This window comes from Macaca mulatta, chromosome 14 (genome assembly GCF_049350105.2).
Source record: "Macaca mulatta isolate MMU2019108-1 chromosome 14, T2T-MMU8v2.0, whole genome shotgun sequence".
NCBI lineage: Eukaryota > Metazoa > Chordata > Mammalia > Primates > Cercopithecidae > Macaca > Macaca mulatta.
The window spans coordinates 33,840,575-33,854,849 of record NC_133419.1 but is presented as its reverse complement, the minus strand read 5'-3'; the positions used below and the strand labels follow the sequence as shown (position 1 = coordinate 33,854,849).

At 34.3% G+C, this 14,275-nt stretch overlaps 1 protein-coding gene across 2 annotated transcripts in view; it reads left to right on the top strand.

Annotated features, from left to right (window-relative positions):
• The window catches only part of DNAJC24 (DnaJ heat shock protein family (Hsp40) member C24), a 58,750-nt gene that overhangs the window by 31,139 nt on the left and 13,336 nt on the right, over positions 1 to 14,275 (top strand). For both annotated transcript variants that reach the window (XM_015114513.3, NM_001261745.1), the window contains 1 exon segment: positions 6,196 to 6,334. In XM_015114513.3, coding sequence (XP_014969999.1) covers positions 6,196 to 6,334 — 139 coding nt within the window.

Sequence of the window (14,275 nt, the reverse complement as noted above, 5' to 3'; positions counted from 1 at the left end):
AACTTAAAGTATAATAATAATAATTAATTAATTAAAAAAATAGCAGTTTACTGAAATTTTGGAAATAGATGTCTTTGTATAATGAAGAATCACATAGATACTATCACTCTCAGTATTTTTAATATTGTGACATATTTATGGTATTTTAATTTTGGATGCACTTCGGGTTTCTACTCAGCAATGCTTAGTCTTTTAAAATGTTTTGAAGTTATTAAAGTTGGCAAATGTGCTTGAAAGTAATAAAACAATTTCCATAAACTAATGTGTAATTCAAGCTTTTCACTAATTCATATTAATTTTTTCATTAATTTTCTGTGTTTTTTGTTGTACTTATCTTTCTATTAATATTGGAAGAAATTCCTTATTTATCCTTTATGGTTTAGAAAGATTTGCTAAATTCTTTTTAAAAAATTTAAACATGTCTGAAGATGTTTTTCTATTGAGATATTGTCAACATAAAACGAAAAATGCACAGATCTTAAGTGTTAAGTTTGGTGAGTTTGATATCATGTAAACACCACCCCAAATAAGATATAGAACATTTCTGTTCCTCTAGCAAGTTCCCTCATGCCCCTCTTTCTTAATTTCCACTACCTATTCTTACCTGGAAACCGACTTTCTGGTTTCTATCACCACAGATTAAATGTACCTAAATTGGGATTTCATGTTCATGTAATCATACAGTATGTACTTTTTATTCTTTCTTCTTTTACTTAACAGATATTCTAGATTTTCATTTATGTTATTGAGTGTGTCATGATTTGTTCTTTTTTAATTGTTGAGTAATATTTCTTTTTTATGGATTTAATGAAAGGTATTTACCTATTCTGCAGTTGATACACATTTATGGTTCCAGTTTTTTAATAAGACTGTTACGAATAAGACTGTTAATCTATTCTTTTATGAATCTCTTTGTAGATTTCTGATTTTCATTTTTATTGATCATAGAGTAGATGTATATGTAACTTTATAAGCAATTGCCAAATTGTTTCCTCTCAGCAGTATATGAGAATTCTGGTTATTTCATATCTTATCAACACTTGGTGTTATCAGTATTTTTTTTTCTTTTTTCTTCTTTCTCTCTTTTTTTTTTTTTTTTTTTTTGAGACAGAGGCTTGCTCTGTCCCTCAGGCTGGAGTGCAGTGGCACGATTTCCACTCACTGCAACCTCTACCTCCCCTGTTCAAGCAATTCTTGTGCCTCTGCCTCCTGGGTAGCTGGGACTACAGGTGCGTGCCACCGCACCTGGCTAATTTTTGTATTTTTAGTAAAGACTGGGTTTCACCACGTTGTCCAAGCTAGTCTCAAATTCCTGACCTCAGGTGATCTGCCCGCCTTGGCCTCGCAAAGTGCTGGGATTACAGGCATGAGCCACCACACCCAGGCAGTCATTTTTATTTTAGCCATTCTTTTAGGTATGTAATAATATCTCATTGTGATTTTAATTTGCATTTTCCTAATAACTAATAAAAAAGTTTAAGTTATTTCCTAATAACTAATAAAAAAGTTCATGTACACATTGTTCACCAGTTTTCTTTGAAAAAGTATCTGTTCAATTTTATTCATCTGGTTTTTAATTAGTTTTGTCTTTTTATCATTTATTTATAGGTTTTTATTCATGTATTCTGATACAAGTCCTTTGTTAGAAACATATGCAGCCAGTATTTTCTCCCAGTCTATGGCTTGTTTATTCATTTTCTTAGTGGTATTTTGATGAGCAGAAAGTTTTAAAATTCGATGTTCAGTTTATCAATTTTGTGTTACACAGTTTATGCTTTTTATTTTCTGTCAAAGCACTCTTTGCCTACCCTAAGTGGCAAAGATATTCCCTTGCGTTGCCTTTATGGATTACTTTTACATGTATAATTCATTCTGAATTAATTTTGGTTTATGGAATAAGAGGGATTGAGGTTATTTTTTTTTTTTTTTTTCCCCGATATCCAGTTGTTTAGAAACCATTCGTTACATACTTTCCTTTCCTCATTGAGTTGCTCTAGCAGCTTTTTTGAAAGTCAATTGACCATATATGTATGGTCTGTTTCTTGGCTATCTTTATGCTTTATGCGGGTACTACAGTGTTGATTACTGCTGAAATTTTGATAGGGATTGCATTAATATATCAGTTTAGGGAAAATGGACAAGCAGCTTCCCATCCATGAACATGTTACTTCTTCCATTTGTTTAGGCCTTTGATTTCTCTTAGTGGTGCTTTGTGCTTCTCAGTGTAGAAGTCTTACATATACTCTATTTGGCTTATTCCAAAGCATTTTTTGTGCTGTTATTAATGATAATTTCTTAAAATTTTCTTCTCTGTTTGTTGCAGGATTTGCTGATTTGTTAATTTTGAGTCTGTTGCTTCCAAGACACTAAGTTTTTCAACTCCAGCAAAATGCATTTCAGTTTAGTACTGAAAGAACATGGAAGTCAGTTAAAATAAATTCACTTTGCAACATTAAATTTATAACAGACCTATTCTGTTAATTAAGGGGTATCAGGATTCTCTCTACTTGATTGGTGAATGTTGTTGTCCTCAGAGCTCCCTGTTTGATTCAGCTGGCATTTTTTGAGACTATAAGGAAGTCCATGCTTTTTTTTTTTTTTTTTTTTAATGGCTGTGTCTGGTTCCTTAATTAGATAGTAAGCCCCTAGAATATACAGTGCTTTAGATTACATCTGTCTTTTATTTGATAAGTGAATGAATGAATTGGGACTAGCTTTGGGCTCTCAAGAGTAGGAAGGTTTTTGGCTAGTGGAGAGTAAAAGAAGTTAAGGGCAAGAAATAAGATTTGACAACAGAAGGAAAATGACTGTGGTCTTTTAGGGTCATAATGAGTCTACCTTCCACAGGATAGCTCAGATTTAGAAATAGTAGGAACAAAATTAACATACACTTTGAGATCAGAAACCCTTTAAACCTAGGATTAGGGGCTTGTTTTCCCATTGGCAATAGAGAAAAATTTCATATTTTTAAGAATGTGTGTAATGACACCATTTTATGAGTAGCCCTTGTAATTAAAACTTCTACTTAACACATTCTAGTGTCTTGCATTCCAATTGTAAATCATAGATATATTTGGACTGGGTTTTAATTTCTCATAGCTGTAAAAGCAAACTATCAGAAACTTGGGTGGTTTCAAATATTTATTCTTTTATAGTTCTGAAGAAGTCCAAAATAATTATAACCAGGCTGAGTTCAAAGTGTTGGCAGCGCTGCACTCCCTCTGGAGGATCTGATGGAGAATCCATTGCTTGTCTTTTCCAGCTTCTGGAGGCTGCAGGCATTCCTTGGCTTGTGGCCACTTTACTCCAGTCTTCAAGGGCAGCATTTCAGACCTCTCTCTGCACTGTCTTCACATCACCTTCTCTTCTGTGTGTCAGCTCTCTCTCTGCCTCTTTCTTCTAAGAACACTTTGAATACATTTAGGGTCCAACCAGATAATCCAGCAAAATCTTCCCATTTCATGAACTACAATGTAATCATATCTGTGAACTTCCTTTTTCCAAATAAAGTAACATTTACAGGTACCAGATAGTGGGACGTGATATATTTGGGGGCCATTATCAGCCTACCACAGACAGTTATTCCTTTTCTTAGACCTTCACTTTGCTCTGAAAGTTGCTGTCAAAACACATTGGACTAAGGCTTTAAAGCATCCCAAATTATATACTTATTTTCTTGCTATATTTGTAATTTTTTAATGGAGTGTACCCATTAAATAAATGTCATGGAATCTGAATAGACTTAAAGCCTCAGATGGTGAGCCCCTTGTTTCAGTTACTAATCAGAAAAATACCAAATTAGGGAAAGAGATTGAATTGTCCTTTCACTATCATAGAACTGATTTGTGACTCATAATAAAATTTAGTAGTATTTTTTAGTTTAGGGCATCCAGGAATTAATTCCTGGTTTTATAGGGCTTTCTTGGTTAGACTTGTACATGATCAGGCCTAACCTCTTCTATTCATTGTACCAAGTAGACTTCCTTTATTGGCCCATGAGAAATTACCTACCTGTTGATCTTTACTCCTACTCTATAGCTACAAATTTAGAACAAGTTCTCCAGGGCCTTAATGCTTGTGACATACTGAAATTAAGAGTTTTCCCATGTAAATGTATCATAAATGTATCATGGCTTATTTGAATATGTTACATATAATAACATTTAGTTATACTAAGCTTGTTAGACAAACCTTTGTGTAGTGTTAGAGGAATGGGTCAGCTAGAGAACTTTAATGCAGCCAACTCCACTTTGGCTTAGGGATATTGCTTGAATATCCCAACTTTAGAGATTGCCAAAACCTCAGTATAGAAATAACTTTTATGAGCATCATTTAATAAATCACGGGCAAAGAACATGAAACAATAAAACCTTAGTTTCCTTTTCTTCAGTACTTACATTAGTTTAAATATCTAAATGTTGATAACTGATAGATTTAATAGGAAGAGAAGTAGTTTGCCAAAGGGAAAATGGAAGCCTATTCCTCGTTGTCTGCCCTAGAATCTTTCTCCCAGCCCGTATAATGTTTACCAGGTTGTTCTGTGTAACCAAATACCAGAATAGCATTTGCTGTGCTAGAGAGCATCTTCAGCAGTGTGGAGAAGTTCATCCTGAAAATGAATCTATTTTTAAAATAGTCTGTGATTTAATTAAAACTTACATACTTTACAAATTCTAGATTGAGAATTGAAGACATTTTGCTTCATGGTACTTGACACAACTTACTGAGTGACTTTGGCCTTAGCAATTTAGATAATAAATGACATGGTACTTGCAATTTTTTTTTGTGCTCCTGATAATGTCTGCAAGGCAGTCAATGAAATAATTGAAATTATTGTACCATTAATTGAGGAATATATGAACCAACCACACTGATGAGTCATGAAATGTATATATGGTTATTTGCCTGTTTTATTGTAAAAACTTGGAAAAAGAGTAAGACATTTTAAAAAAAGTATTCTGCATTAAAAGGACATTCCTAAGTTGACTTTTTGAAATTAAAGTATAAAACTGTCGAAGTAATTATTGGATAAATACTATCTTTTAACGATAGATTCATTTTCTACACACCACTAAGGATCCTCTCTAGCACAGCAAATGCTATTCTGATATTTGGTTTCACAGAAGAACCTGGTAAGCATCATACAGGCTGGGAGTTCCTTATTTACTTGAAAGTAAGAAAATTTACATATCTGAATATGTGCTATTGTTACCCCCAGATTGTTTCACTGAAATGTCTCTAAATTTATATAATCTTTTCCCATTTGTTGGGAGATTGCTGAAAAGCAAATGACATATTGATCCTTTCAGAACTGTTAGATGAAAAGAAAAGGGAGAATCACAGAGAACATAGAAGAAAAGGAAGGAAGGAGATAGGAGAAGTGATAAGTGATCCTACTGGATAACTATTTAGTGAGCTACATGTACATCAGCATTTGAGAATTTATGAATTGGCATAAAGCTTCCTGTTTTTGACCTAGTAGTATAAAGAAATTACTGCATATTGAAAACAAAAATTTTTAGACTTTTTAGAAAATTCACATAAGAAAGATTCTTTAATGAATTAATTTACATCTAAGTGTTTGAGTTCTTTAAAGTTATTTCTTACAAATCTGGCCTAGAATAACGAGTTTTTAATAAAAATGTATGCTTGGGGATTTATAACTTTATAATCTTCAGGGCTGAGGAAGAAGATGAAAGTTGTCATGTTTATAATTAGATATATTTTTATTTAAAATTATGATTGTATAATTTCATAAGAAAGACCTAGTGGTCCATTGTATAATGCTATCTATAGGTAAGCACATTGTGTAAGGAAAGCTTCATACTCTGCCTAGTTTGTGCTCTTCCTGTTTCATGTCCTGCTCGTCTGCGCATACCTGTTGCTATTTGTGTTAGTCATCCTCTCTAGGTAAATTGTCCATGAGACCAAGGATTCCATGAACAAATTATCCAGAAAATGCTGTCTTTGCACGTTGTGACAGATCATGTCACTGGTGGATTTATAGCTACTCCAGTGGTCTAATTAACCTGGCAGTTGTCTCCTGTGTCCAACACTGTTGTCTCATTGCCTTGGCATTTAGTTTTCATCTTCTCATTACCTTCTTAACTAAAGCTCAGATTTACAATTTTTTTTAAATGTAACCCCCTCAGCTCTCTCTACTCACTCCCTCCCACCCTTATTTTTGATTGGCAGTATCATCCAGATAAACAAAGTACAGATGTATCAGCAGGAACAGTGGAGGAATGTGTACAGAAGTTCATCGAAATTGATCAAGCATGGAAAATTCTAGGAAATGAAGAGACAAAAAGAGAGTATGACTTGCAGCGGTGTGGTAGGTACTTGTGTTGAGGAGCCACAGCACATCGGCAACTCTTAGAAGCACACTCTGCAGTCGTTCCTGGGGAGCATTTTCCAGCATGTGTTCCAAGTGTTGTTGCCTTTATTCCTCCCCTCCATCACTGTTTTTAATTATGCCCTATTATTAGCAGTGATTATTGTGTATCCATTGAGAAGTTAAGAAAACTACTAGGATGTGGCTTCTTGTGAAGCCTTGAAAGCTATTTTTTTTACATTTGAAAACTGTTTAATTACACATTCCTAATTAATATGCTTTATGTGTATAAAAACTTCTTTTTAAATAAATATGTATGGATTACTATTTTAATTATAGTACTTTGAAGACTATACAGTATAAATGATAATCCAAATGAAGATACTATATATAAGATGACATAATAAAGCACTCTGCTATCTTTGAGCTCATTTTAGGCTGAGTTTCATGATTATCTTCAGGATAAACTATTCCTTATGATTGGTATAAATGATATTTTAGGAATGCAGATTACCTAAGCAATTTTAAAAGTCATTTCTTTTATGCTTTTTAGAAAATAGCTTCTTAAAACAGTGACAAGCTGTTGTGAGAAAGAAAGAGAGAAATGTAGGTCAGGTTTGTCACACATGGACTGCAGTTACACAAAGTGATAGGCTGTCTTTCAGCACTGGCCTAGGGACAGGAGTCCCTCAGCCTTGTGTTTGAACCTTCAATATGCACTCCACATGCTAATGGGAGGAGTCAATAATCAGTTACAGCCCGAGGGGAAAACACTCAATCGCTCTCTCCAATAGCACATCAGGCTCAGCATTGACTAGGATGTGTTGATAAAAGCTGACTGTCTCTGTAGTTGCTTATTGAATCCCCTCCCATGCCCTACAGTAGCACACCATCAGATCTCACAAGATGATTTTGAGGCTTTGTTAGCACTAAGGTTATCAAAATTTGATTTGAGAAGCAAGCCTTTATTTTTAAAACACAGCATTATAAGATGAAGCCAGTGACATTTGCAAGACATCCCTATTTATTTTCAGAGGGATTTCTACCAAAAAAAATTGTTTCTTAAAGGCTGTGTGTGATACTTTGGTGTGGAAAGACTTGAACTGTTTATGTACTGGAGTATTTGTTTGTAAGAGTGACTTATTTATAGTACTAATCAGCTCTAAGGCCGTACTACTTTTTAAAAGACTGATGAGCTTAATTTTTTCTTAAATATTAAGAACCTGATGAGTGTACCTTTGCAAATAATTTGGATTAATTTTCAAAAATGGCTTGAATATTGGGTTCTTTTGCTGGGTGCATAATGAACATCTGTCTAATGTATTTATTTTTTAAGTGTGTTTGTACTTCTTGCAAAAGAATGTAGAAATGGCTTCATTTGATAAGTTCTACCTGTAGGTGTCTTTTTAACCTTGGTTCACATAATTTCTATGAAAGAATTGAAACTAATGCACATGAATGTGTTGTGTGTTAGAAATCTATGTTCCTAAAGCCACTACACTCTACTGGAGATGATGATTCTTTCATGTGTTTTTGCACATCTTTACTAGTCTCCAGTATATCGGATGCCAGTTTGCTTGAGATAAGAATAATTCACACAACATTGTACCCTAAAGAGTATAGGGTATATACTTTCAATGTCACTCTACATTTTTGCCACTGCACAGCCTATGTACTATTAAGAACATATTAGTGAAGTCGACTAGAAGCCTGCTTTCTAAAGAGAAAGAGGTAGGGAGGGATCACGAATCATAAAAATATTTTCTCAAGAAGCTACAGGGTGGGGTAGGCCAGAAACAGAAAGAAATAGGAAACCAGGTTAAAAGTGAGCATAGAATTGCATGAAGGAAGGTTTGAAAGATGTCAGAAGACAAATAATCACCATATTCATGACTTTTTCATTGTCTTCGAAAGGTCCTTAGAACTGTGGATTTCTTTTGAGCTTTGAGTCCTACTTTTAAGCTCTTAATGGAAGCACCTGTGGCCTGCTGTGTCACAGGGTACTCCTGTAGGTCATAGATGAGGTCACAATGAAGTTTAGACCAACTAAATACTGTGAGAGTTGGACCTGATTCATGATTCAGATAAATAGTTTGGAATTTATAAAATATCAGTTTGCTCTGCAAGTTTTTCAGGCAGCATATTACTGAATTTAGCTGTTCTAGAAGGACAGCTTTTCATGACACTTTAGTACCTCAGATTTAAGTACTAAGTATTTCCTCCTTTACCAGAGGCTCCAGATACTGAGATGACTTTGTTTCCATTTTAAATGGAGATTGACTTACTGTTTAGGTAAGAAGAGTATCCAAATATAATTGCTATTTTTAAGCCTTTCATACCAGAGCTATTTTTCAAAACTCTTGCAATAAACCTACTTTCATATTGTTACTTCTTTTGAATACTCTTATTAATTTTTTCTTCTTGACTCAGCTTCAGTAAAATGACTCCTCAAAAAAAAGGAAATGAACTTGAACTTCTCTAACAGTGATGATTTAGGTTTGCTGGAAGCAAAACCTTTGAGAGTAATAATTTGTTAAAGACCAGGATAGGTTACTGAGAGAGAGAGTTTGTTATAACCAGGTCAAAGCACTCTTTTTTCCTGTGTCACCCCCTGGAGACATGGAAATAGCTTTGTTATACAGAACTCTTTTTACGTGTGGTGATAGTTCATTGTAAACCTTTCTTTTCATAGGGTGTGCTTTAAATATGTTTGTTTCCTGCCCACCATTAACTTGCAGTGTAAAATAAAATTGAGCTCTGTAATACTTGAGAAGGAGGTAGGAAATGCTTTATTAGCTGATCTTGAATGCTTTCTCATGTTTCACAGCTCCATGTTGGTGCTCTGTCTTAAGGAAAGCCTCATCAATATCGCCCACAGCCATATTTATCTAAAAGATAATTTAAAGGGACACTTGACATCCGTATTTCTTTGCTTCTCAAAAGAAATGATCAAATGTGTTCTTTCCAATAAAGAAGAAGTAATACTCCAGGGCAGATAACCTAAAGTATTGCACGTATGTTTTTTTCTCCCTCATTCCTACTTCTATATGCTTAGTTGACATTTTAGGGTAATGTTGGCCAGGCTGAAGAAAAGTAAATTTAAGAAAAAGATGAGTAATAATTAGTTCCCAGAGATGATACATTTTGAAAGTAATGTTAACTAGTGAATTTAATCAATTAGTTCTAGTTGGCATATTTACCTTATTGCTTCTGAGGATGTCTCCAAAGGCTGCTTCCAGTGTTCCCCAGAAAGGCATGTAGTTATTCAAGATTAGGCTTTGCATTTCAACCAGATGAGCACTTTGGAAAACCCTTTCAGGATTTATAAAATGTTCACATGAATAATACCTGTTGAGTAGATTTCGCTGCCTTTGTAAATCTTGTGGGGAGTGGTCCTTATATATTAAGCACATTAAAAACACATCAGAATTATATCATGGGAAAATAATGGTTGTCATGATTCAGTAGCTTTGTAATGTGAAAGTCACAGATCCCTGATGTCTTAGTGGCTCTATAGAGTGACACAGCTTATGAGTTAAGTACTTCTCTGTGATCTGAAGAGTAGCAAACCTTCAAATACAGTTAATCAGATTAAATAATGTTTAAAAGAGTAGATTGTGTTTGGAATCCTTGCTGATACATTATTTTATATTAGGATATATCTTAGTACTCTGTTAGTGAATTATTTTGGTAAGGTGGAACCTTCACTCTACATAATTGGATACCCAAAACAGCGTGGCTCAGAGGGGATTGGGCCAGATATTGTAAAGTGAGTGTGCCTTTGCTCAAAGCTAATCAGCTGCTCTGCTTAGGTAGATACAAGAGGTCATTTCTGGTTTGTATTACACAATTTACTCCATCCCTTTATTACGATAAATATTTGGAAAGATAAGCAAATAAATGGAATGGAAGATAAGCAAATCTTAAAACAAATGAGGAACATACCTTAAAACCCCACCAACATGTGTCAGATAAGTCAACATGTAATTTCTTAAACTCAAAATAAGAATCCTTCCTGAAAAGCATGTTAATGTTATAGAAACTCCGTAAGAGGGAAATATGTAGATAATATAAATTTTGGTTAACTGTTAGGAATAATAACTTAAGGCCAGTGGATATTTGTGAAATTGTGTCCTAAAGCTGACCCTTACAAAATACTTGAATTAGTGAGATTAGGGTCCATTTATGGTCATAATATTTCCATTTGATTTTAGGAATTTCAAAATTGGTTGTAAAAATTTGCTTCAGGTAAAACGTGGAAGATAAGCATCGGGGGTATGTTTTTTTGGTGACCGTTTCTGAGAAAAATAAGTATGTGAAATGATGCAGAAAATCCATCTCGACAGTTGGGGACTGGCTTTATCTTGAGTGGGAGAAGACAGTATACATAAAACTTTCTGTGCAGGTTCCCTCGCCCCAACTTACTTGTTGCAAGATGACTACTCACACTACTTGCTACCTTTACTTGAATGCAAATAACTGTTTGTGCAATGAAAATGTATTTTAGGATCATTTTTCATTGGTTTTGAGTAAAAGTTTGTCTACTTTCAAATAATGCTATAGAAACCTATGGGCAAGATTATAGTTATAATTCTGGGACACTTGAACAGACTTGAGAGTTCTGATTTAATAATGGAGAAGTCTAAAATTTTAGGAAGTTTTGTTTCCAACTTTAACCTCTCTCCCAACTTCCACTTGGTTACTTGACCCAGTTGAAATCAGTGGGTCCAAAATCAAGACTGACTGAGTCACCTTTCTTATTTTTTCCTCAACCTTGGTTTCATATTACACTCTGTTTACTTCTACTTTGCTCTGGTTACAGTCAATGAATCAGAAATGCCAGTTGACATTTGTTCTTTTTTAATGTTGTTTCCCCTGTGTGAGCTTTTATTCTCACAGCTACCACAGTAGTCCATCCCCAGATTATAAAGCATACCCAGATTATTTCCATATCCGCTAATTGGCCTTCCATTCTCTATTACTGCCTTCTCCCACAGTACTTTACATTTTGATTGATCTAGCAGCTTTCTTTATTCTCACACCTCTATTTAAGAACATTTATAACTCTGCACCCTCCCAAAATAACACCTACCCATTCACTTGGAATTTAAATGGGACAGAAGCTTTTAAGCTTGTCCCTGCTATTTTTTCCGACTTATTACCTATTTCAAACCTAATGTGAATTTTGTCCCCTGGTCCATTTAGGGGCTCCCAGACACACATCTGTTTATACTGTTTGTTATTAATCAGAACCACCCTCCTGTTCTGATTCTTATTCTTTGTTCAAGGTTCAACTTGGGTCCTTCCATCTCCCCTACCCCCAACTCCCTACCACCCACCAGAGCCTTCTGATACTCTAATCCATCATCATTTGTGCCCTCTGAACTAAAACCATAGAATTATTTTGAACTTTTTTTCATCTGGTTCCTATCATTTGGTTCTATGTTTGATATTTTGGAAGGGCTGAATAATTATATAGGCTGTGACTTTGATAAAAATGAGTCATACAATAGCAAAGTACATCAGACTTCAACACTTATAAATCCAAAGTCAAGAGTTGCTTTCCTACACTGTGGTACTTGAGGTATTTTTGTCCTGCTAATAATGGATTGGTTTTTAGTCATTTTCTTATGGTCTGGTATAGATAGTTCAACACAAACACTGAGAGATAACAGTAGTTTAAAAATAACTGTCATTTTTATTAAGCAATAGAACTGTGGTAGTTCTTTTAAACATTGTTTAACAACCTTGTGAGGAAGATATTAATACCCGTTTTTCAGAGAATATCTGTTTTTCAGGTTTAGTAATTTGACTAAGGTCACATAAAGTAGTTGATTGAGGGGAATTCAAAGCCATTTTTTCTCAGTCACTATTTTGTATGAGTTGTGTACAATCTACTATTTGTAGTTCCAGATAGTCACGTACGAGTGATATTTGAGGGTCAGAACAAGAGACCAGGCCTGCTGCTGCTCTTTTACGTGTTTTCTAGTGAAGCAGAAGGAAATCAGTTTCTGGGCTTCATTTGGTACCTTCAGTGAACACTGGGTTTACCTACAGTTTATAAAATCTCCACAGTTATTCAAGTTCATAAGCAGGTTCCAAGTTTGTAGTTTTTCTTCAGTGTGGAAAGCCTTGTAATAATGACTCTTCAGATTCATCTGGGAAAGGATTATAGGGTTTATGACTTAAAGAACAGGCTTCAAATTAAATGTTGCCTGTTTCTCAATCTCTTATCAAGTTAGAGAATTTTTCAAGAGCAGAGACATGTTAAAGACAGGGAAACTGATTATGTTCAAGTTACTTCCTACATAAAAAATTTAATTATGCATAGTGAAGTGTTCTTTAAGAATGAGGTGATGGTTTAAAATTAAATTACTTGGTTTTAAGACAGCAAGATACTCAATTAGACCTAAAGGAAAAACTGCTATTTATTTTTAACTTACACACCAATGTCTTTAAGTGTGAAATAAACTTTAAACACTTGAAATGGCATAAAAATAAACACAGTGGACTAATTGCTAAATGAGAGCATTGTGGGGATGTGGTGATCATGTGAATAACGTGGCACTGCCACACATGAATAATATGGACAGAGCTGCAGGTGGACTTGATCTTTTGGCCAGTATGGGGTTAAATAAGACTTTGAAATATCTCTGCCATAATGAATAAAGTTAAATTTCTCTCCCCTGTAGTTTTTTGTTGCTGTTATTTATTTTTTATTTTTACTTTATTTTTTAAATTGTAACTACAGATAGAAAAGGTTTCCTGGGATTAGGATGTGTAATTATTTAGGCATGAAACAAAGAGTTGTTTTAGAAATTTTACTATCATTAGAAGGAAGCTTAAAAAGACAGGAATTCCATTGTCTTGTAAGAAGTAAGAAATATTTATTGATTCCCAAATGGAGCTGAAAAAAAACCTTTCCTCTTTTAGAAAGTTGTGAATGACCCAGCGAGAGCTCTAGTAAGCTTTACTGAACCAAGCTGCTAATAGTTATTTAATGTTATTCTTCAGTGTGAAAGAATCTCCGTAGATTTCCCTTTTAATCTCTTTGAATTGCAGGCTCATAAACCTCTCTGATGAGTCCTGCCAGTGTTTTCTTAGATCCCACTGTTGAGACAATGGAGCCACAGAATTCTTTCACCTCTTGTTGTCAGACAAATCCAATAGAACACAAGGTCAGAAGGGCCTATACTTCTAAAGGTTGAAAGATTCTTTTTCAAGTAAGCACATACATTATTTGATTTTAACATTAGATTTCTCAAGAACCTCTCTTTATAATGTACTGACTTCTGTATGTAAATAGATTTGGAAGTTTTTCTTGTTTCCATATTTGGCTAAGCTTGTGAGCACAGCACAGGGTATGAACAGACCTTAATGTTCCTAGATACCTTAGAAAAAGTTGAACCCATTTACTTCAAAAGAATCAGCAATCATTTAGTATCATTGGACTCACTGTAAGAGTATACCACATGCTAGACAATGCTTTTTATTTCCAAATGGCTGTATTTTGTTTCAAAATGCTTACTACCATTCTATATCAAAAATTCCAAATTTAATATCTTGGATCTGTTCATTTGATTAAATCACTCTCTAAATCAGTTTATGTTTTCTCAAGCCTTTTAGTAGTGTCATGTTAACAGGGGAACTTTAGGAGATAGGATTTACCTTTCTAGATACCTATTAAAATGTTTTATTACAAGAGAAAAATATTTATGTAATACTACAAAAGAAAACTAACTTATCTGTTTTGAAAATGCCATGCCTGATTAGTAGACAATTATTAAAGCTAATTACAGGGTTCCTGTAAGTTACTTTAGAGGATGGGGAAGAATTAAGTTTTTTAATTATAACCACAATGGTGGACAAGCAGAGATCATTGTTTAAAAAGAAAAAAAACATTGATTTGTTTGTGCTCCTTCTTTGTAATTGTAGTGGGGT